This window comes from Lutra lutra, chromosome 10, assembly GCF_902655055.1.
Source record: "Lutra lutra chromosome 10, mLutLut1.2, whole genome shotgun sequence".
NCBI classification, from domain to species: domain Eukaryota; kingdom Metazoa; phylum Chordata; class Mammalia; order Carnivora; family Mustelidae; genus Lutra; species Lutra lutra.
Genome location: NC_062287.1, coordinates 56702943 through 56726450, shown reverse-complemented (window position 1 = coordinate 56726450; position 23508 = coordinate 56702943). Strand labels below are relative to the sequence as shown.

General features: G+C 46.9%; 1 protein-coding gene across 5 annotated transcripts in view; it reads right to left on the bottom strand.

The window, feature by feature from the left end:
* Positions 1 to 492: 492 nt before the first annotated feature.
* FAM168A (family with sequence similarity 168 member A) overlaps positions 493 to 23508 on the bottom strand; it is a 243745-nt gene continuing 220729 nt past the window's right edge. For 2 of the 5 annotated variants that reach the window (XM_047693717.1, XM_047693716.1), the window contains exons 4-10: positions 21391 to 21417; positions 17351 to 17362; positions 16363 to 16488; positions 9632 to 9774; positions 7947 to 8121; positions 6326 to 6456; positions 493 to 5609 (exon numbers count right to left, since the gene is read on the bottom strand). In XM_047693717.1, coding sequence (XP_047549673.1) covers positions 6344 to 6456; positions 7947 to 8121; positions 9632 to 9774; positions 16363 to 16488; positions 17351 to 17362; positions 21391 to 21417 — 596 coding nt within the window. In that variant the 3' untranslated portion in view covers positions 493 to 5609; positions 6326 to 6343. The remainder of the gene's footprint in view (positions 5610 to 6325; positions 6457 to 7946; positions 8122 to 9631; positions 9775 to 16362; positions 16489 to 17350; positions 17363 to 21390; positions 21418 to 23508) is intronic. The other 3 variants (XM_047693721.1, XM_047693720.1, XM_047693719.1) reach the window with 2 other exon arrangements.

Below are 23508 nucleotides of genomic sequence, written 5' to 3'. Positions count from 1 at the left end.
ATACAATGCTCTTATAGGGATGTTAACATGCCATGAGAACAGGCTTCTCGGTCATGTGATATGAAATAGGGATGAAATAGTCAGGAGACGGGGACAGACCCTTGGGCCTTTAAAGGTCATTATAGACAACTTCCAAGTTGCTAGAGGGCTGGCCTTACCTCCCCTTGGGTGAGGAGGAGGAACTGGAGTCCCCCACAGAACCATGTGATCTGGCTGACCCGAGAAGGTGGTCTGGGGGCATTCCCTTTCCCTGACTCACAGGCATGAGGAGGAAGGCTAGAACCTCAAGATGCTGGTCTTGCTGGGGTCAGGCCCAAAGTTTTGCCCATTTGACTCCTAAGGGCTGGTACTTATCTGCAAAGCTGTTCTAACTGTTCTCTTCAGGAAAGAGAGTACCCACTTCACCAGGAGCTGGGATGGGTACAGGGCCTCACCACCACAACACGAATGCCCAGGGACTATGGATGCAGCCTCGGAAAACAAAGGTTCTAGTTTCCCTTTCTGGCTTGTGGCGGCCAGTCCCAACCCCTGTGTTCCTCCCTTGGCCACTGGACTGGACTCAACAGCATGCAAGATATAAAATAATCATTGGAAAAACTGAGGGAACGGGGCCCAAGTCTGGCTCAGGCAAATTTGGCTACGGAATGTTGAAGCTGGCCTGCCAGGCAGGAATTTTGAAGGCTGGGCCCTGGAACCATGTAATATATAACTTCAGAAACAAGTTTTCTAGGAGACAGGAACACAGGTGAAGGACCACAGTCTGCCTGGCATGCCCATGGGAGCCTGATCTCAAGACGCTCAGGTACGGAATCGATGGTTAGCCTGGCTGGGTTTCCTCTGCTGTGATCTTGCTTTTGGGAGGGGCCTGGATTCCCCTGGGGCTGTGCACCTGCACGGAGATGGTCTCCTACCTGCCCGCTCCACTGCCTGACCTGCCCCTCTCTGAAGCTTGGCAAGCAGATGGGATGGCATACTCTGTAGGGACATGGTAGAATACAGGATGGAAAAGCAGAGATTCCATGTATCTTCACTCAGCCACAACGGTGACCTCTAAGTGATTAATCCAGCCAGAGTGCTATAACTAAGACCACACAAAGATTAAGACCCATGCCCTCCGGGCCTTCCTTCTCTGCCCATGGAGCAGAGCTAAGGATTCTGATATGCAGGGCCCCAGGCTTGGTGACCAAGGGGCCTGCCCTACTTTTATGTTCCATGTGATTCATTTCTGAATGCCACTCAGAACAAAGGACCCCCCCCCACCCGCCCCGCTCTCTGGGAGTAGTAAATCTCAAACTTGGAACAATTTGGGTGGCCAGGGGTAAGAGCTAAGATAGAGTAAGAACTCTTTGGTCCTGGTTCTCATCTGTGGGGAAAAGCAAGCCCAGGAATTGAAGTCCGATGTGCTTTTGGCCATTCAGGGCTACACCAGGTCCCCTGGGAGTGCCAACTCACTGCATGTGGACAGTGGGCAGGCTTTCCAGGGTCAGAAAGCAGGGTGTACAGGCTTCCCAGGGCCATGGGTCTTTCAATGGGCAGATACCTGAAGCTACCCTTGAATGTGGCTTCAGTCCAAGGCATTATGACCCCAAAGTGTTTTGTTCAAGTTAGGCCTTTTGTTGCCAATTTTCATCCTCCTGGTGCTGCCAGGGTCCTCAAGGCCTGCCCATCATAAAAATCTCAGCTGGGAGGACTGAGCTCCCCAGATCTCTAGGGAGTCTTCCTCTGTTTGGGGTAGACAGCTCAACCCTTCTTGATTGCCTGCCACCGAGACCCAGCAGGTGACAGATGCCAGCTGAAAGAGCAGAGAATTTGAAGGGTCAAATTTAGGCTCCTTCTCTTAACTGTATGACTTTTGTCAAATCTCTTAAGCCTTTTTTTTTTTTCCCCCTAAGTAAGCTCTAGGCCCAACATGGGGCTTTAACTCCTGACCCTGAGATCAAGAGTCCCATGCTCTACTGACTGAGCCAGCCAGGTGCCCCAAGTCTCCTAAGCCTTCTGAGACTTAGTTTTTCCCATGTGTAAAGTGAGAATTTGGCAATCATGTCAAGGTACTTTGTACATTAAAAAAAAAAAAATCATGGATAGGTGAACCTATGGATATTGAACTTGGCCTTGTTCAACATTTAGCTAAGGGGATATACACTTTAGGGTCACTGCCAAGAGAGAAGAGCTGTAGCAACTGTCCTGTCTGAAGAAAACATTACGTTTTTTCAGAAAGTGGCAACAAGGTTATGTTCTGACCACTTGGGGGCACTCCAGACTCCAGATTCCTGGGCCCTAGGCTGATGAGGAGAGGGAGTCAGGGAGAAGCCGGGAAAACCAAGAGGACAGTCTACTGACTGGAACCACCAGCGCCCCTAACCCCGGCCACCAAGCTTGTGGTGCTGGGGTGGGGGAGACAGTGGAGAGGCGTTTGCATGCCGCTGCCACCTTTGTAGCTATGTCCTGTGGGCACACCCCTTGTCCTCTCTGGCTTGCTGGCCTTCCTACAGTGACCCAGCCCTTCCAGCTGACCTTCTGTCCAGCTTTGCCATTGGGCCATCCAGTACTTTTGGATGCTGCCCAGCAGATGCTTATGATCCTACCAGGAATGTTCCTCCTGCCCGAGGCACACTATTGCCCCTGCTCTCCTGGACTTACTCCCTTTGCGATGACTCCCTAAGCTTGGCTAGGCTTGTGGATCTCCGTCAAAGCAAGTAGGGGAGGCCAGCAGAACTGGGGCTCTACTACAGATACTGAGAAAGGGGTGCTGGACTTGGGATCTTCCAGACCACGGCCGTTCTGCACCTTTTTGCCTTGGGGCCGGTCTTTGATCTGCAATTACATACTAGGGCAAAGAGGGGGTGCAGAGCACAGATGCTTCAGTCCACAAGCCTGTGTGTGGAATCTGACTGGAGGGAAAGCGGACAAACTGGGATTTGGGTGGCTGTGCCACTGATAAGCAAGTCTCTTTGCTTTCCCAAGTCTCCGTGTCCCCATGGATCAAATGGGAGGAATACTCTATTTCACAGGGTTAAGCCAGATGAATGGATGTGAAATTGCTTTGTGAACTGTGAGGTACTAGATGTTAGTTTTTACTTACTGGTATAGAAAGAACAAAAGTAATTAGGTCATTCCTACGTCTCCTTTTTACCTCCTCTCTGTGGTTCTAGCCAGCTCACCTAGAGGCAGCAGGGTTCAGAGAAGCCTATTAAGACACTAGCATTCTGCTCACACTGGCAAGTTCCCTTTCCTTCTAGAACCAGTTTCCTCATTTGTTCAATGGGTGCAAGAACTCCGACCCCGCCTCTTTCTCAGGGCCAGTAAAACAAATACTGGGAAGCACTCTGAAATCTATGGTGCACCTGACAAATGCAGAGGTTTCCTATTATTATTAGTAGTAGTATTTTGGCATTTTCCAAACACATATGACATAATCTACAACAACCTTCACCCACCCTTACAAAACCAGAGAGTAGGAGGAGGTATTTGCAAAAAATGGATTAACACTGGAAAACTGATGTTTTAAAATGAAACCCCAGCAGCACCCTAGAACAGACCATTTAGAATAGCTAGGTTTCTCCTTACTGGTCCTGCAGTTTCCTGGAAGGCCAAGAAGGTAGGTCCCCCAACTCCTGGCTCTCAGTTGGATGCTGATGGGCTCTGCCCTCCTGGGAATGGCCAGACAGCCTCTGAGGTCCTTCTGGCTCAAGTTTCCTGAATTTTTTCCTCCTTTAAGGGAGACATGGGAGGTACAGGTAGGAGTATGTCCAAGTATGCATGAATTTAAAATGAAAAGGGTTATTTAGAAGTCCCAAATGCTATCAATGATCCCATTTTGTACAATAAAATGTTCCTGCACCCCTCCATCCCCAAAGGGGCTGCTGGCCCAGCCAGAAGCCGGGTGCAGGGGACAGTTCTGGGACAGTGGGCTCCAGGCTGAGACTAGCCATGATTCCTGACTCAGAAGTTCCTCTTCTCCCATGAAAGCCCCTGTTTCCTGGGTCTCATCCTTGTCCTCCTCTCTTCTCAGGATGAGGGGCTACTGTCCTAAAAGCATAGATTCTCCTTTTCAGCCAGCCCACTTGCTCCTTCTAGGACTGGAGTCCGGTATAGAATGAAAGTTCCAGATGTCTTCCCAGAATTTCCGAATGCTATTTCCTCATTTGCAATTTCTGTTCCTGCCATCTGCCCCCATGTGACCTCTGCCCAGTCTTCAACCCCCTCCTTTGGAATCCATGGAGGAAAAGAGCAGAAACCAAAGCCCAGAGACTGTTCCAGAGTTCACCAGGTGTGGGTGCTGCTGACTTAATTTTTACAAAACCAAGCTAATCCATCCCTAGGTAAATTTTTGTGGGTAACATGCCCCTAGGTAGGCTGCATTTAATGCTAATTTACTGCAAGATCTAGGGAAGTCCTTCCATCTTCTCTGGGCCTCAGCTTCCTCATCAATCAAACAGGGGAATGGATGAGATGATTGCTAAGGTCCCTTCAGTTCCATGAGTCTATGAAATGTTTATTGCTATTGCTTTTCCTTCACTATCCTGACCTTCAGAGCTGCCAGCACCCACCTGGAATGTGGTTCCTTCACTTTGGCCGTGAATGGCACAAGGTAACCAAGAGCCCTATGGACAGACTGGTGAACCCTGGTACCGGGAAGGGCAGAGGGTAGGGAGAGAAGTGCCACAGGTTCCTACTCTAATCAGGAGGAAGCATCTTATCAGAGTGGGTCCACGCAGGCTCAGGGGCCAAGGTCTGGATTACATAGGGCACCTGGCCTTCCAAGGCTTTGGGAGGCTGAGATACCATCACCCTGCAGCTGCTTGGCAGGTCTGAGGTCAAAATTACCTTTTGAGGAAGTGCCAGGTCGGTTAACAACACTGTGCAAATCAGAGGGTCCAGGCCCAGACAATTTGGCCAGAAACCTTACAAACCAAAGCCAGCAGGCAAGCACCTCTCTTCCTTCTTTCCCTCCCACAGTGGCCCCCCCCCCCCCCGCCCTCCCCCAAGTTCTCTCAAAGAAAGAATCTGGTTTTCCCAGGTTCTCACCTGGTGTGTTAAGCTGCTATGAACACTCCTACCTAATCAGGTGGTTCTGATCTTGGTCTGTTGCGATGGTTCTCAGAAGACTTTCCTTTGCGTTAGGACATGGCCATGTCCTCAAATAATCTTGCTCAGGAAAAATAAATGATCCCCCAGAGGTGTAATTTGCTCAACAGCTCTGAGTTTCTACCTTGGACCCGAGGGCCACATGTGTTATGCTCGTCAAAGGAAATCACACCTTCAGCTGAACCATTGCAATAAACCCCACTCTCTGCCTGCCACTAGACTGGGGTCCCCAGGGACCAGATGCTTGGGGAAGGAGAGAAGAGCAAAGAGGATGTGCCTGGTCAAGAGGAAGGGATAGAGCTGGAAGGGTAGCGGCTAAGAAGGGGACAGTGGGGAGAGGCAGGAGATTAGAAAAAGCAGCTTTTACAAAAACCAAAAATAAAACCAAAACCGTTAAAGATGCATAAAGTGACCCTTGCACTTCCGTTGTCTCTTCTTGCAAATAGAGGTGGTGCTGCTAGGGGACTGCTCCAGCACCTGTGTAAGACTTGAGTAGTTGCATACAATGTGTGACTCCAGATCTGAGGAAGGAAGGGGAGAGCCATTAGTGACAATGATATTCCTGAGGCCACTTCAGGAAGCTGCTGGATCCCATCCTGTGCCCTACAAGGAGCCCTCTGTGCCTTCCTGGTGGAGCTGCTTGCTTCCCGTCCAGTGCCAAGAGCTCCTGGAGGAGGTGGAGGGCAGAGGAGATCAGGAGAGAGGGCAGAGAATTTAACAGTGACATCCCTGGAGCCCTGAGGTTCACTGGCTCTGCCTTGGGAGCTGTGGTGAGGGTGGGGGTGGGGTGCGGTCTGGAAGGAAGCTGGTGGGTGAGGGGCAGCGGCCCAAAGTCTCTCTCTGATTAAGCCAAGACTTCATCTGAAGAATGAGGCTCAGAGTTAAAGGAAATCTGAAGACTGTAGGTAAGAGCGTGGAACTTAGTACTAGAGGACTGGAGTCCTACTAGTTTAGGTGTGTTGAACTATGTATTTATCTGAAAAATAGAGCTAATAATCCTCATTCACAGAGCTACCATAATAAGGATTATGACATAACATATATAAAGTATCTAGAATACATGCAAAGTCACAGCTGTCCTTGACAGTGGTATTACTGAACATGGAAGAGGAAAGCAGCTGGTGACTGTCACTGGCCCCTGCAGACACCTGTGCTGTAGACCAGGTCAGGGGCTTTGCTAGGGGCAATCCTGGTATTTGGTCATCCTCCTACCTCTCCCAGCCCGGACCCCACTCACTTGGATGGGCTGCAGGCTTTACCAGTGCGGGGGCACATAGCTGTACGCGGGGGTCCCTTGGGCCCTGTATGTTGGCATGGAGACAGGGTGTGCCCCGATCGCGGTGTGCTGGGGTGCAGTCAGCAGGGTACCTGAGTATCCAAAGAGAAGAGTAAACCCAATGAGGCCATCCCAGGGCACTGGGATGAAGAGGATGAAGCCATGGCCTTTAGTATAGCTGCTCCCCAACCTGGGCCCCCACCTCCCGACCTGCTCATGAACTGCTGCCCACCCCTCCCACCTTGCCAGGCTTCATCTCCTTAGGGTAAGTTTTGCTGATGCTCCAGGACAGAGTCAATCATCCGTCTTCAGTGGCTTCCTTTTACTCTTCTTTGTATGCTCCTCCTATTCTACCGAGTGGAAACTGTTGGTTTATATGGTTATATTTACCCCTAGCCCTGCTGTTGCTAAAGGCGGGGCTCTTATCTGTCAATAACTGGTCCGCAGGACCAGAGCAAGGCTGGCACCAAGCAGATAATCAATAGCTTACTGACCTGATCTGGGGAAAGAGGCCTCAACAACCCCTTACATTAGGGGCAGAATAAAATCCCAGCTCTCACCTCCCATCCATTAGACCCCTTGTACTCTCTTCCCTTAAGTGATTCTTTAAAAGCTGAGTCTCAAGGCACCTGGATGGCTCAGCTGGTTAAGCTGCTGCCTTTGGCTCAGGTCATGATCCCAGGGTCCTGGGATCAAGCCCCGTATTGGGCTTACAGCTCAGCAGAGAGCCTGCTTCTCCCTCTCCCTCTGCCTGTTTGTACTCTATCTCTGTGTCAAATAAATAAAAACCTCAAAAAAAACCAAAACAAAAACTGGGTCTCTAAAGGTTATTCATGGCCCTCTTGACATCTCATGCTCTTCTTCTGAATGTCAGCACATCCAGAGACTTCCCTGCTATTCCTGGGATGTTTCTACCCAATCCACAAGATTCCAGATGGACAGGGCTCTGGTGTGATTTCTGGAGTAAGCCAGAAATGGAGAAGGGGCACTCCGTGCCTTACAATCAATTACAGGACAGGGTCTTGAGCTCCTGCCTGCTAAATAACATTGCCTCGTGCCCTCATTTCTGGAACCAGAGTCCAAGTACCACCATCCTTCCTCTGAACTACAGCCGCCCCACTGAACTACCTACTTCTAGCCTCTCCCATCTGACCATGCCTCCACCCTGCAGCCAGAGAATGTTTAAACCAAACCCATCTCCCCCCTGCTTAAACCCCTTTGCTAGCTCCCCTATTCCCTAAAGGAATTTGGGCCTCTCCACTTTGGCTTTACTGACTGCTCCAGCTACCCTTCCAATTTCATGCCCCGATTTTTTAAGGGCCTTGGACCATTTCCATTCTGTGAACGCGCTGTGCTCATGTTCTTTCCACTGCTTTTCCCTCTTCCATCCCTCTGGTTAGCTTCTGTTCCCCCTGTAAGATCAAGCTCAATATGTCCTTCTCAGTGAAATCTTCCTCGTCTCCGTGGACAGGGCTCCCAGAACAATTTCTCATGCTATGCTATACTTGATTCCATGACGGTGTTCTCTGGTCTGTCATGAGTTTCAGGAGAAGGGGGACAGTGACACCGATGCTGCCCTCACCTGCTGACATTGCCATAGTGGTGCCAGCCACCATGCCCATGGCCACACCATTGGTCCTGGGGGCAGCAACAGGCGCCGGGTAGATGGCAGAGGGAATGCTGTTGGGCTGGACAACCGTGGTGTGGTGGATGACGTGGGGCTGAGCAGCGTACACCGGCTGTGTGTAGTAGGCTCCCTGGGGGAAAAAAGGCTGAGGTCATACAGGCTTTTGGAGACGTGGGGTAGGATATGGAGAGAGGAGGAAGGAGGGGAGACCTTTCTTCCCAGACCCTATGAGATGGGCTCAGAGGAGCACGGGCCCAGGGACTCTAAGTATGGGCCCCAGTGGGACTCTGTGTCTGTCTTACTACGTGACTGTGGACAGTTCGGTATCAGGCTCAGCTTCTCGTATGAAAAATAAGGCTCCAACCCTGTCCTGCCTTGCTTCTAGGGCTGTTATGATGATCTGATGGGGTAATAGCCCTGATTTTAATATTTTAAAATGTCTGTATCTTATTGCAGTGTGCTTCTGCAAGCTGCCTAAGATGTAAAGGCAGGGACTATAGCCCATGAGGAAAGATATGGATGGGGCTGGTGAATCCAGACCACTGTGTGCATGCACATGAAGCATTACTAGTGGGACGGTCACACTGGTGTGAGTCCTGCCATCTCACCTATTGGAAACTGTCACAAATGCAAAGCATTTCCTCAGATGTCTCTTACTATTTCCCTAGGCAAAGAGTTGAGGATGGAGACAGAGGTCTGAGGTGACTTCCCACTGCCTAGATCACATGGCTGCTTCCTGCTGCCACAGCCCACAGTCCTACTGACCTTTGTGGGGAGTAGACACAGGCCTCTGGATCGTCTTAATCCAGAGCTTCTCAAATGCCTCTACTAACTACTGACAGGGGCCACAGAATATGGGTTTATAATCCCAGAGGTCTGAGAACATAGTGCAAAGCAGCTTACCATAAACAAGAAAAATCCATCTTAGGCCTGTTGTCTTATCTTTCAAAAGTTTCCCATTCTACTCTACAACGTAGCTGTTTTCTAAAGTGTTCTCCTCACTACTTGAAACCTCACAAAGAATGGTCACCCCAGAAAACTGTGCCATGTGCATACTGGAGCTCACATAGTCCCTATCATACCATCCCCTCAGAGTACACACATCCTCTAGCTGAAGGAGCCCAGATGGGGACATGGAGGCACAGAGAGAGAGTAACTTACTCAAGATCACACAGTGAACTGGTAACAGAGCCTGAGCCCTTATCTCCTCCCTGTTTAGATCATGGACTTTATCAAGGAAGGGTAGATGTGGGGGTTAGGGAGAGAAGTCCAGACACTTTGGGTCTCATCCTTACTCAACTAATAGCTCCTCCTATGTGACCTTGGACAAGTCATTCTCCTCTCTGGGTCTCAGCCTCCCCACCTGTATAAAAAGGAATTGAGCTAGATGATCTCCAGGGGCCCTTGCTCCTCTGACATTCTAGGCTCTGTTAATCTAAATGACTTCATGTGTAACCCCTCCAGGAGCTGAGGTGGGGTGAGAGAGTATGTAAACTACAGGGCTATTGTTTCCATGATACCACAGTAACAACTGGCCAGAGCCATGAAGTTGCCTTCCCTCTCTTTCTCAGCCACCCCCACCCCACCTAGGGCAGTGGCTCCTCCTCCTGAGGTGGGCCAAGGCTTCCAGATGCACCTACCTGGGCATACAGATTCTGCTGGGGGTAGGCACTTCTGATTGGATACATGGCCGTCTGATAGGGGTTGGGTGATGGGGAGTAGGGGGGCGGAGCAGTATTACTCTGGGTCGGTGGGACCTTGTATGGTGTCCCCGCAGTATATCCTGTACCAAGGCAATAAGAGAGACTTCCAATTAGTTGACAGAACAGCATTGTTGGAAGACAGCAGGTCCCAGTCACGACTCCCCAGACAAGGAGGGGCTGGTTCCAGGCTGGAGACACAGATGAGAACAGACAGAGAACAGGGCTCCACCCAGAAAGCCCTGGGCCCAGAGGCAGCTCCCTCAGTCCTGGTGCACAGGGCTGCATGAGTGATTCTGGCATCTTTTATTTCTCTGGTTCTCAGGGGTATGATCTATAAAATAAGAGGCCGGAACCAGATGATCTCTTAAGGGACCGCTGCAGCACGGACAGTCTGGGATTCTGTCTGTGTACCAGGAGATGGGCGTGTGTGCACAGACAGAAGGGAGAGCCTCCACCCACTCACTCCCTACCGCGATCCGTCTTCCTGCTTTCTCTCGCCTCCCTCAGTGGCCCAGGGTGTCTTCTGTTTCTGGTTTTCTTGCTTTCCCCCTTACTGTCTCTTTTGTTTTTTCCTTATCTCTCTCTCTTTTTGGACTTCTCCTACCATGTTCCTCTTCTTACCTGACAATTTTAAGGTGAAAAGCCCACAGAAGACACCATTCACAGAGCCTCATCTTCTGAGATGCTAAAAAACTGCCCTACAGAGCCAGCTTTTCCTCCACTCCTGCGGCTCAGGGAAGGACTACCTCCGGCCTCAAGACCTAAGGTCAGGGGTCATAAAACTTCACATCAACCTGGAACTTAGCCCCAGGGAGTTCACAATCAGCCATTCAATAAAACTGTGCTGCCTTTGAATCTTCTGGAAAACAGAGTCAGATCCTACGTTAGCAGGAAAAACCTGAAACATAAAACACTCAGGAACAAGACCGTGTACTTTCAGAACACAAAATGAAGTGATTCTATGGAAACCAGATGATCATCAAGTGACCCCCAACTCTCTTACTCAGAAAGGGCAAGTGTTTTTAGGAACTACTACTTTCTGAGTTGAAGTTCCAGTGCCAGGAGACCTTGGCTTCTGATCTCGAAAGGGGTGTTGCTGGAGCTTCTTCCCTGTGCCAGCTCATTCTGGCTCATTCTGGCTCAGCCTGCCTGGCAAATCACTGGGCTTCTCTTGGCCTCAACTCAGCTCTTTTACCTATGGGATGCTCACCAAGGACTTTTGTCAGCAACATGGTACTGATTCTGCAATAAGGGACTTAGGGGCAGGGTGAAGAGAGGTGCTTTCTTGGGAGAGAACAGATCTAGGTTTCAGTTTAGGCTTTCTTCCAATTTGCAGTGACTACTGCCAAGTCTCTGGGTCTTTGTTTCCTAGACTGTTAAAACAGAAGGCTAAGAATGAAGATCTCTTCCTGAACTAAAATCCCATTTTTCTAAAGATCCTGAGTCTCTTCTACCTATGGCAAGTTGCCACAGGGTCACAAATCTCTCATTCCACAGCACTGGCTTGGCATCCCCCGCCCCCATGATGAGGTACTCAGCAAGGAGAGCTGCTATTTGATGGTTACAAAAGGCACCACCAAAAAGTGTCCTGTCCTTTTCCTTGGAATCCTGTCATTTAATCTTCCCCTTTCAGATCCATAGTTTGTTCCATGGGAAGCTAGTTTTGTGGTCACATGTGCTTGGGAAATAAGTAGCAATGAGGATGGAGTGGAATACATGCATGAGAAGGTGGCACTGTGAAGAACTAGAAACTAACTAAATGTGGAGGTACGAGTCTGCTGAGAAAGAGAAGTACGGAACAGGGTCCTCCAAGTTTCTAGACTGTGGTGCTAATTACGATACATAGTTAGAGCAGGTGAAACAGAAACTGTGGGGGAAGAGAGGAAGTCTAGGCTTGTGACACCTAAAAGGAGCCACCTGAGGGCTCCTTCACCTTGGAGTGAAGAGTAGCAGCAATGTAGAATAGAGATAAATAGGTTTAAATGAGAAGTTTTAAATGACAGGATGAACTATGAATCACCAAGATAGGGATATAGGAGACTTTTTCCAAATTTATTTATTACCAAATCTTTTATTCATGCTATTAACATTTAAAGCACACAAACTACAGGGGTGCCTGGCTGGCTTGGCTGGAAAGGCATGTGACTCTTGTCTTAGGGTCGTGGGTTTGAACCTCACACTGGGTGTAGAGATTGTTAAAAATAAGTAAACTTAAATAAGTAAATAAATAAAACATGCAAACTACAATGTTGGTTTTTTTTTTTTTTTTTTGGTAATCACAGTTTTATTTTGGGAAGTAAAGTTTTACTGTGACATGGCCATGCCCATTCATTTACTTACCAACTATAGCTGCTTTCCTGCTACAATGGTAGTCACGACAGACACCATATGGCCCGAGAAACCTCCAATACTTATTATTTGGTCCTCTATAGGGAAAGCTTGCCGACTCCTGATTTGAAGAATAAGGTATGAGGAGTCTTGCTAGGGTGGAGAGAATCTCTTTTCTATGCAGAAGGGCAGGACACCCCTGAATCCTAAGATGCCTGCTCTGAAAGCTATACAGCACACTGTAATGACTGTGAGTAGTCCGGAGTCACACTGCCTGGTCCGAACCCCAGCCCTGCTATCTAATAGCTACAGACTACAGCAGTCTCGTCATCTGTAAAATGGGGATCACAACAGTACCTACTTCAGAGGGTTACTCTGATAAGCACATTAATGAATAATTGCAAAGCCCTTCGGATAGTGCCTGGCACATTAAAAGCACTTCATAAAAGTGAGCTATTACTCTTTTCTTTCTTTGTGTGTAGAGAAATAGTAAGCTTCCTGTCCTGGGGATGTGCAAGCAAGAGACTGGTCTGCAAGACTACAGTCGTGAGGTTCAACTATGACTTCCGTGATGCGACCCAACTTGGGACACAGACTCCAGGATTCTAAGTTTCTAGACCTGTATGGTTTAAAATGCCATGACTTCATAATACTTTAAAGTTAACAAGCCAGTGATGCTGGCATCTTTCCCTCAAGGAAAGATGCTCCCCAAGAATGTGCTCTGGAGTTTTTATCCCCAGGGTAAGCCTGCACTACACCCTCTATGCCACAAGGACAACCATTTTACAAAGTGTTGAGGTTTTCTCTCTCTGAGGAAAACCAAAAAGTTCCAAGAGACTGCAGGAGAATTTGGTTTCCACATCTAAGAATAACTTTGTCTGAGAATGTTTCCCTTTCTTCATGTTTTAAAATGAGATGCACACATGCTCAGCATACAAATCAGCAGCCAAAATGCCCTTGGCAGCCAAAAAGACGAGGCTGCAGAAGAAAGCCCTGCTCATCTGTCTGGACGGTTTGCGAAGGGAGAAGCAGAACTTAGAACTAGAGGAGACGTTAGAGACCATTAAGCCCAACACAAACATTTCACAGATGAGATGACGGATAGATGGCGGAGAGAGTGCAACTGCTCGCCAGGACTCAGGACTCAGTGCTCCTTCCTCCAACTACATTGGTTCTCAAGGTTTCCATCTGAGTCAGGAGGCTGCAGAAACTGCCTAGGCCCCTAGCCTGGGCTCTGTCAATGAGCCAGGTCAATTCTTCTCTCAAGGAATACCCTTACTTGGACTAGATATTTTAGGCCATTCTGGTGCTGGTGTTCCAAGTCTCTGAGTATTTCAGTGTGACTTTCATGAGCAAATCCTTTTAGAGAACTTTCTATAACTAACTGGTGGTCCTGTCCATACCACTGAGGATCAGAAATTCCCCTGGGGCTGGAGCCTGGGCTACCTTGGGTAACACAAAATTTGAGGATTTATTACTCTGCATCTAAGTAAAAAAAGCTGTTGGGCTGGATACAAAAAAACCTCATTGATGTTGCCCACAGGAACTCAGACTCTGCTCCCTCACTGGAGGCCTGGCACTTGTGGATGGATTTCTACCTAAGTCCGAAGGTTACAGAATGAGGACTTTGGAACACTATGCCTTAAGGACATTAGAGACTTGCATTCAACTCTCTGTGTTTCAAAAGAAGAACCTGGAGCTGAGAGGGGGCCAGGGACCTTCCCAAAACTGCACAGCAAATCCGTGCAGAGCTGGGCTCAGAGTTCAAGTCTACCATGCCCCGGGCTGGGCTCCTTTCTGAGTTATTGGTCTCTGCAGTCCAATCTTAGACATTTGGCATATTGGCCTTTGTGTCCTTATTTCACTAAAGGCAATATCATATGATAGAAAAAAAAAAATCAGATCACTAGAAATCCCAGCTCTGCCTTATGAAAGAGGCTTTATGAGGCCCTGTTCTTTCTCTCAGATTTCTAACTATAATTTTAGGCTCCATTAAACAGGATAATAAATAGAGTGTATACATTAGTGAGATGAAACCATTTCAACCCTGCCTTCAATCTTTCTGCACTATCATAAATCTTTTTTGACAGGGTTGGGAGAGCCCCTACCACCTTTAAAGGTCCTCACATCAAGGATGCCTTTTAGACTAAGCGGTTTATTGACCATCAGATATTTACACATTGGAACAAAGCTCTATGTCTGAGTCTTGCCTTGACCCCCGAGTCTCCTTGTTGGTAGCCAAACAACCTGTTTATACTGTGGAATAAACAGGAGGGAGACCTAATTACAAACAGGTTTAGCAAGTATTAGTAAAATTGAATTTGTCAAAGAATTTTGAATTTTCTGTGGTATTAGAAGCCACAAAAATCTGTGTGCTGGGAGGAACCCTGGTGGATGGGGAGGGTGAGTCGAGTCCACTTCTATTTCACAATTGCACAGGTTCACAGAGGACTTGCTTAAAGAAGAACAGGTGCATTTTGGTTCTTTCCAGGAAATGTGACAGCCTTTGAGAGGACAGTGGGAGTAGCTGCTGGACATTTCAATGGAACTTCAGGAAGATTTCCACACAGGAGAAGGCAAAGCCTTCTGTTATTCAGACATTCTCACTGTAGAAAGGGTTGCCTGTGGAGGGAATGAGTACCCTGGAGATAGGTGAGCGAAGGCTAGTTGGCAGTCAGAAAGAATGTCCCTGCTGGCGTGTGGGTGTTGAGTACACCACACCAAGGTGACACAATCGGGAGTCTAAAAGCTAGAGAGAACTTAAAGAATACCTAGTCCTGTCCCTTCATTTTACAGTTGGAAAAACGTAGGTCCAAAACTTGCACATAAATTATCCAAGGTTACACTGAAGCATGTCTAGAATCTAACTCTTCTGGTCTCTGTCCCAGGCCTCTTTCTGTTCCACTACAGTAGGTGTGTCTAAACGCACCTACAACCATAAGTGTGGATTTAAGAGAAAATATGTATGTATAAGCCTGCTTACCTATACGTTCATTCAGTTCCACCTGAGGCACCTGAAAAAACTCCCTACTACCCGCCATCCCTCTCTTAATGAGTAAAATTAATCTCATGGAAAAAGTCAGTAAATTTAACCTGAAACTTAATCTGAGTGATATCATCTTTTTGTAGCTATGCTGCTGGCTACTTGGATGGCAATGGACATATTACCTTTCTGAGCCTCAGCTTTCAAACCTGAATTAATGAAAATCCACCATAATAACAGGACTCTACTGTAGGTTAAATGAGAGGGTGATTATTAAAGCAAATCCTCTAACAGGTGAGAGTTATGTTGTTTAAAGGTAAGTTGATGTTAACAACTAGGGGCAATCGTAAGTAAGGAGAAAATAACACAGGTATTTTAAAGAAAAGAAAAAAATGCAGCATATTCTTCTCATCTACTTAATAGATTAATACTTTACGGAACCCCAGACTATCAGGCCTAGTCTACAGCATCCCGCCAAGGGTACGTCAAACCCCTGTCAGCACAATTTAAGAAATAAGCACTCCCCCCATCCAGAGCCAGCCACTCCTCTTTTGGACAGCTCCAACAAGGCATAAAATCTTCCTATGGAGTCCAAGTGCCACTCAGTAACTTCCAAACATGGGTCCTCATTTTACCCAGGGGAGCCTTCTTGTATTAAAAATCAGGTGTGAAGGTGAAACCATTAGTCACCCTGCTGAACCTCAAGATGAGTGTAAGCAATCTGACTGGCCAGATGGTTTCTGTCTTCCCTGGGGACTCCAGGTACACACCTTGCTCCCTAAGTGTAGCTTCCACTAGGGGAGTGTTTCTCATGGGGAAGGCAATTCTGCCTTCCCAGGAGATCTTTAGAAATGTTTAGAGATATTTTTAGTTGCCATAATAAGGGTTTGCTGGCACCCAAGGAGCTGAGGCCAGGAGATTCTGCTAAGTGTCCTACAATGCAACAGTTAGCCCCCCACAACAAAGAATTATCTGGTCCTGATGTCCATAGGGGCAAGGCTGAGAAACCCTCTGCAGCTGGAGGAGACTTCTCTGTCCAAAGGTCCACTGGCCTTCAGAGATGCCCTCTGTTCTTTCCCTTAAAATGTAGTACCAGCTCTTCCCTAATCGTACTTGTGGGCCAGGTGCATACTTCCTCCTCCCTCCCTCACTGCTTTGTGTCTCCCCAAAGCTGTGTACATGATCAAAGAGGATGACCTTTTCCGTAAGAGGAAGGTCAATTTTTTGTGTGGGTAGGAGAACCTCTTAAAACAGTATCTTCTAATGTCAGTTTTAAAAGTTCCATTTCCTTTCTTCCTAAGAAACAAATCAGTCCCAACCAAGGGAACAAGGAAAGGAAGAGACAGGCTGTATTTACTGAAAGCCGCAGAGGATGCTTGGTAAGTTCGGTTCTCGGTCCCGGTGTCCACTGGGAGGTGGAAGGTGCCTTCAGTACCACAGGAAGACGAGTTCTGTGGCCAGGCCTGTTTCATCAGCAGAGTTGCTTAAGGGAAGACACAAGAATGGCATTAGGCAGAAATAAGAAGTGGGCACCACCAATCACAGACACAAAGCAAGGGTCTTGTGCTGGATGGAAACATATAACCCGAGGGGCCCTGCTCAGACACACAGGATGGTTCAGCCTTTCTGAGATGGGTGAGTGGGTTGGGAGAATTGCTGACGTGAACTTCTAAATGATTTGAAACCGAGGAAAACTGAGCTTACATTAACAGAGCCAGGATTTTCTACCCACTACCAAAAACCAGGAAGATGCCTACGACTACCACCTCCTACTGCCTGACATTCCGGCCTAAGGCTCTGGGATAGTCCTTAGCCGCTTTCTTACTAATATGGAGCACCTTGGGAGCCTCCGACTGTGTACTGGGCCAGATCAACTGAGTATTCATTTTTTTTATGCCTGAAATCTCACCTGGGAAGTCAATAAATTATTCCCAAAGAGAGACCTCAAAAGAATTACCACATGACTTGAACGCTGCTGGACTGTCACCTCCTCTAAAGGGACTGAGCTCTGGCAGTTCAGAAGGCACAGGTTGTCCAGTGGGGCACTTCCCACTCCTTCTCCTGTATGCCCAGCTGGGACCAGACAGATAAACCTCTTGCACACATTTTTATACTTCCTGGTGAGGTGCTGCTGGTGCCCCACTTGAGAAGTCCCCTCATGAATTAGCATCTGCTGGGCCATTAAGAAATTATATGTCAAACTTGGGGCAGGTGTAAAATAGAGATGCGGCCCAGTTTGAAAGAAATCTGCAGAGACTTCCCAGGCTGACCTGAAGCTCAGCTTGAGAAATTTGAAGGATGATGCTTCATATGATCTAGAAGTCGGAATGACTCAAAAAACTTACCTTCATGGTATCCTGTGGGAAAGGAGAGAGGAAAGAGGGTTTCAAAGGGGGGGAAAATGCCTAACTTTTTAGAGATTTCTCTTGACATATTTTCTCCTAGAGGAGAAACGATTTTTCACCCAAATTTCTACTTAGAGTAGGAAGAATAATTTCAACAATATCTTTTGTACTCAAGATCTTAGACATGAGGGGTTTTAAAGAACATTAGCAGGATGGGGGGGCTACAATGGCAACAGTTCAACAGGGGGCTAAGGTAAAGCAGGGCGGTATGAGAAGTATGCCTATACACTCTAATTCCACCAAGGCAAGGCCAGTCCTCCTTCAGAGAGACCTCATAACCCCTCCGCCCAGCCAGGTAACACGTAATGCCTCTGATTCCTTCAGTCATGAAGGTACTGGGGCCAGAGGAGGTGGTCAAGGACTCTGCTGTTTTGCTGAACTAAGGCTAGAGGTGTAGCTATTCTGGGCTGACACTGCACTTGCATTCATGGCCCGCAATATATACAGCAGATGCTGAGAAATGAGAAGGAAATCATGGGCAGGAAAGTGACACTAAAAGGAGAATTCCGGCAGAAGAAAGGGAGATCTAGCAGAATCCCATGCGGAGTCCAAAGCCTTTGCTGGACATCAGGACATGGCTCTGCAGACAATATTGGAGGAGGGCAGTCAGTTTTAGGTTTCCTTTCCCCAGTGTGGGGGTAGGGGGAGTTGGGATTAATAAAGGATCCAATTAGTGTTGAAAACTCTTATCAAAATGTCTCCAAATTTAGAACCAGCCACTCGATGTGGCTGGAAAGCCCTGGTCACTCAAAACAACTCCCTAAAAAGTAAAACATATAGTTCTGAGAAGTCACATGTCCTCAAGACCCCTTAGGGACTCCATAAGGAATCAGGAGGCCTGAATTTTGCCACAGAGAATTTGGGTGTCCTGTTCCAGTCCAGTTTTTTCCCCCAAGTGGTGCATACTTTACCATAATTTTCATCATAAGCCAAAAGTCTGACATTAGTCTGAAGGACTGCATGACAAAGTAAATCAAAATTAACCAAAGAGTACTGAAGCCTACACTGCACTCAGCACTGAGGGGAGCACCACGGTGGAGAGGAACACACGTGGGTCATAGTCACCGCACACAAGGTATTCATGGGCCAGCTGGGGATGCAACACAGCCACACGCCAACCAGAAAGTGAACAAGACAGCATTACACACAATAAAATAACATTCCAGATTAACCAGGAAAGAAGCAAGTGCGACTGTGCCTTTGATTATGTCTTGTCTAACTGATCGAGTGAACTAAACTATGTATGTTCTTGAAGAAGTGTGTATTTTCTTCTGGTTTCATTGAAACAAGAAAACAAATACTAGTATTTTCTCTATTTCTCTATTTTAATACTTAATAATTTAAATAACTGGACAAATACGAAGACCATGAAAACCAACAAATATTAGCTGTCAATGTGACTTCCTCATTGGTTGGTTGTACCATATGATCTTCGTCTTCCATGTACAATTCTAAAGGAACTCATTCCATTGGTGGTAGCAATTCAGAGTTCAGTTGTGGGACAAAGACAATCCAATGGAAACTTCAGAGGCACAGTAAGAGAGAAGGCTGCCCTGGCAGGCATGCCTGCTCTTGGGTACCATGGAAGGTACCAACTCCTAGAAATGTTCTAGGTTTTGAACTGGGTGGTAAATACAAGTGTATACGTATGTCAAAATTACCCAGCTGTACATCTGAAACTAGTGCGTGCTATGTGCTACTGTATAGGTGTTATTCCTCAATTTAGAACAGAGGCAGAGAGAGACAGAGAGAACCCTTGGCAGTGAAGGGCCATGGCCCAGTCACAGCATGCTGCCCACATCCAGGTGCTGGGTTGTTCACTTCCTGGGATACGGGGCCCTCACGCCCTCTGACACTTGAACAATCTGTTAAGCACACTTACAAGGAGGAGAGGCAGCAAGGGACCATCATCCTGAATAATCCAGTAAGTCAGGAAATCTGAGTCCTAGCCTGGGCTGTGCCACTTATTAGCTGGGGGACCTTGGGCAAGTCACCTAACCTTCCTAAGCTTCAGTTCTGTTGTCTCATAAAATAGCAATAATACTCTCTCCCTGACTGCTTCATACTGTTGATGTGAGGATCAAAAGTGAAGTGTCATCCAGTCTTACAGTTTCTAACTTTGGCATCTGCTCATCTTCCATCACCATAGTTCTGGAGAGTTCTAATGTAAGTTCCCATCATCTCTTAACGACTACAACTTCTTCCACATTGTTCTAACTTTAAACCTGCCAACTCCAATCTCCAAACTGTAATCAAGAGATATTTCTAAGACCTAAACCTAATCACAAAATCTTAAAAGCATTCCATGGTTCTCCACTGCCTACAGGCTAAGGCTGAACTTCCTATTTGGCATTCAAGGACCCTCATGATCTAGCCCTGTGATCCCTCTAGACTCTCACTGTTCTCACTTTCCAATCCTACACTATAGCCACACAAACTCTATCATTCCCAGATTATGCCAAGAAATGTCACATCACATCTCTGTATTTTTGCTCACATTGTTCACTCTTCCTGGTATGTCTTTCCCCAAATGCCACCTGTTAAAAATTTATTAATCCACCAATCATGAGCTTGCCTCTACTATGAAATCTTTTTTCTTCCCCGCCCTTTGACCACAGTTCCTTCCCTATCCTAGTTTCTGTGATTCTTAGAAGCCCCTGTACTTGCTGCTTTATGTGTCTCCCCCACTAAACTGTGAGTTCCTTTAGAATAGGGAGCTTGTCTTATGGTCTTTATCTTTAAAAGGCCAGTGTAGGGTCTGGCACAAAATGTTTTGTGAAGAGAAGGGCTCCACACATACTTTTGTAGTATTTCTATTTCAGATGTTATAACTAGAGGGGTAAGGAAACATGAAAGCTTCTCCCACTTTTTATGGAGTCCTCTGTCCAAGTTCATATATACCGAGGCAAACAAAAAATGGACTCTCCATATATGATAAGAGGAACAGGTCTACGACTAGCAAAAGCTAAAATAATACAATTATAAGAGGATACGCTATTAACAATTAAAGGGACCTAAGAGATCATCTGGAACAAAACACTACCTATGGCCTGGAGACATTAGCAAATTGCCCAAGATCGCGCAGCCCACAGCAGCGGCAAGGAGAAATTTTCACAGCTCATCTCCTGAAAGATGAGCCACACACAAATTCAATATTCAACATCCAAATAATTCAAGGTTAGAAGCTGAGAAAGTGTGCAGGGATTTTAATGAAAACATTGTCCTGAGCAGCCCAGGTGAGGGTAGTGAAAGTAGCAAATCCCTCCCATGGTCCCTTACTGTCTGACAAAAAGGACCTAGTCCAGTTACACTGCTGGGACCCTCACAGGTGCCCAGAAGTTCCCGTGGTGCCTTGGGCCTGGAGTCCACACTGCCCAGAGGACCTCACTTATTTAGCACACTTGGCCCTCACCTCTCACCATCCAGGAAAATGCCCTGAAAATGAGTCAGAGCTCAAGATCTGGGCTAAGGGAACAGATTGTATCTAAGGTCAACCAGGTCTTCAAACATGTCAGACTGCCAATGGAGATGGAAAATTAGATCCTGGGGCAGACTGTTTTTTGGGGTTCTTATAGGCATAATCCAGGTACTCCTCCACAGGGGTTGCCACAAAGCCAACAGAGGAGCCATACAGGCTGAAGAATTTTGTTCACTAGATTGTTTGAATTCAGCAACCAGGTTAGGGTGAACATTTCTGACCTAGGTCAGACAGGACCCCAGAGGTGAGGAAGGGGAAAGACGCCTTTTAGTGCCATGATCCTTCATTGCTGCCCTAGAGGATGATTCATGTGTGTCTCCAACCCATGATTTTGCACCATCAGACATGTTCCTGCATGCTTTAGGAACTGCTGCTGAGCCACCTGGGGGAGCCCAAGCCTAAGGGATGGGATTTGGGGAGGGAAGGAGAGGGGAATCTACCGTTGTTACGAGATAACACATTCATAGGCCATAATACAGATGAGGAAAAATAGCTCTCCTACCATAAGCTGAATGCAGGAACTGAAACTCTGTTGGATAGAAATGTTAGTTGAAATTACCACTAAGAATTTGTGCAAAGTAGTACACATCGCAGTTACAAAAACAGACTGTCTCAAGATAGCAGTTTCCCCCAGGTGACATAAGAAACAGTGAATGCAGAGGGTGTGAAGTGCCTCTACCCCAGAAGGAATGACAGACTTGCCATCCAGAAAAGCCCATTCGTTGAGGAGAACCACCTCCTTGATGCCCTGGCATCTTCCAGGTAGCTGACCCAAGTTAGTGCTCTCTGCAGAGCAGAGGGACTTCACACATGGCAGAGGCTTAATGTACCAGAAGTAAGGTACAGGGACAAAATCATCAGCTGTGGCCTCTGAAGAACTCTCTGTAAAGCCCCACAGGGCTAGGACCAATGCAGAGACACTTCCCTCAAAACTTCTGGGAGACTGTGGTGCTTTTAGAAGGAGCACAAGCTATGGGGTCAGATAGACTGGGTTTGAATTCCAGCTCCACTGCTTTTTAGCTGTGAGACTCTGGACAAGTTATTTAACCTCTGAGCAAAACTGGAAGCAGGAAGATCCAATTCACACAAGACTAAAGTAAGAACATTTGTGACATGCCTTGCATAGTGTCTGCAATATGACAGGATTCAGAAAACACATGTTCCTCTCCCTTGCCTTTCCTCACATTTGTCATATGCAAAATAGGAACAATACATTTGTACTTTTTTATTTTTTTTTTACATTTGTACTTTATAAAGTTGCAATGAGATTGAGAGATAGTAGATGAAAGTGGCTTATAAACCTCTTGTGATGAGGTATTTCATTTCTATCTATATGAATTATTCTGTTTATCCTTTCATTTTCAAGTCAGATTACCAATAATGTGATACATCCTTTGGTTTCCAGATTCTGAAAGTAAGTCTCAGTTGGCTCCCGCCTCCTGCAGGGCCAAACAGTTCTTAAATAAGATCCCTGAAGTCATTAAGAGCTTGGAAAAAAGCTCCAAGTACCCACACTGCTTTCAGAACCAATGAAAGAGTGAAATGTTTCCCTGCATCCTGAACAGATGACATCTTAGAGTACTCAGAGCTGCTAAAAATAGCTCTCTCTGAAGCAACTTCTTGGTCTCCTTGAAGAAGCTGAGAGAAATTTAAACCTGAGAGCCTGGCTCCTTTGCAGGCTTCTACCCCGCAGGCATCTCATGGCATCACAAATGGCTGGTTCTGGCAGGAAGCTGAGAGGAACCTACACCGCTTTCTCTGTCCTTGAGCCAGCTCTTCCTCAGCAGGAGCTCCCCTACGGCAGTCAGGAGACCTGGTGAATGCTGAGGCTCACCTCCCAAAATACGAAACAGACCAGTTGTGCATGTGTGCGTGTGTCTGTGTGTCTAACTCCAAAGGAAAGGGATATGTTCAAGGTCACACCAAAATCAGCAGGAGAGTTAGTGCTATAACCCCAGTCCTTCCAACTCCTAGTTTGGGGCTTTCTGACACAATATGTTAACATCACCCTCTATAGTGTATGGGTTTCTAAGGAAACACAAATTTGGGGAAGATAAAGTTAGGTGAGGGCTGATATTTTGTCTTAAGATTAGTTTATTAGTACTTTACACATGCTAGGAGCTTTCCAATCTCATCTCCTTATTCCACAGTCCCAGGCTCTTCCTGTCTGCTCTCCCTAGTCTGGTTGCTCTAGTTTAACTCCTTAATCTCTCTCTGCCCAACTGTGGAACACACAGCAGGATGCATGGTTTGGATCTTTGGCCAGTTCCCAACTTCTCTAAATTTTAGTTTTCCCACTTGGAAAATGGGAATAACAACAGTAATGACTTCAAAGGTTGTGATAGAAAACAAGTCAATATCCAGAAAAAAGCTTAAAATAGTCCCTGGTACATAGGAACCATTCAACAAATATCACCAATTTATTTTTATTTTCTGTACTTCTACTTTCTTGGCAAATTAATCCTCAAACAATTCCAGAAACCATTACCATAAGTTCTGAACATTATGAGACAATACCCCAGTGCCGGACATCAGAGCTCTGATGACTTCACGGCCTGCACCCTCCGTGGGGCCTCCTGTTACACAGCTGTGTTACCTTCTCCTTCCAGTAAAGCTTTCA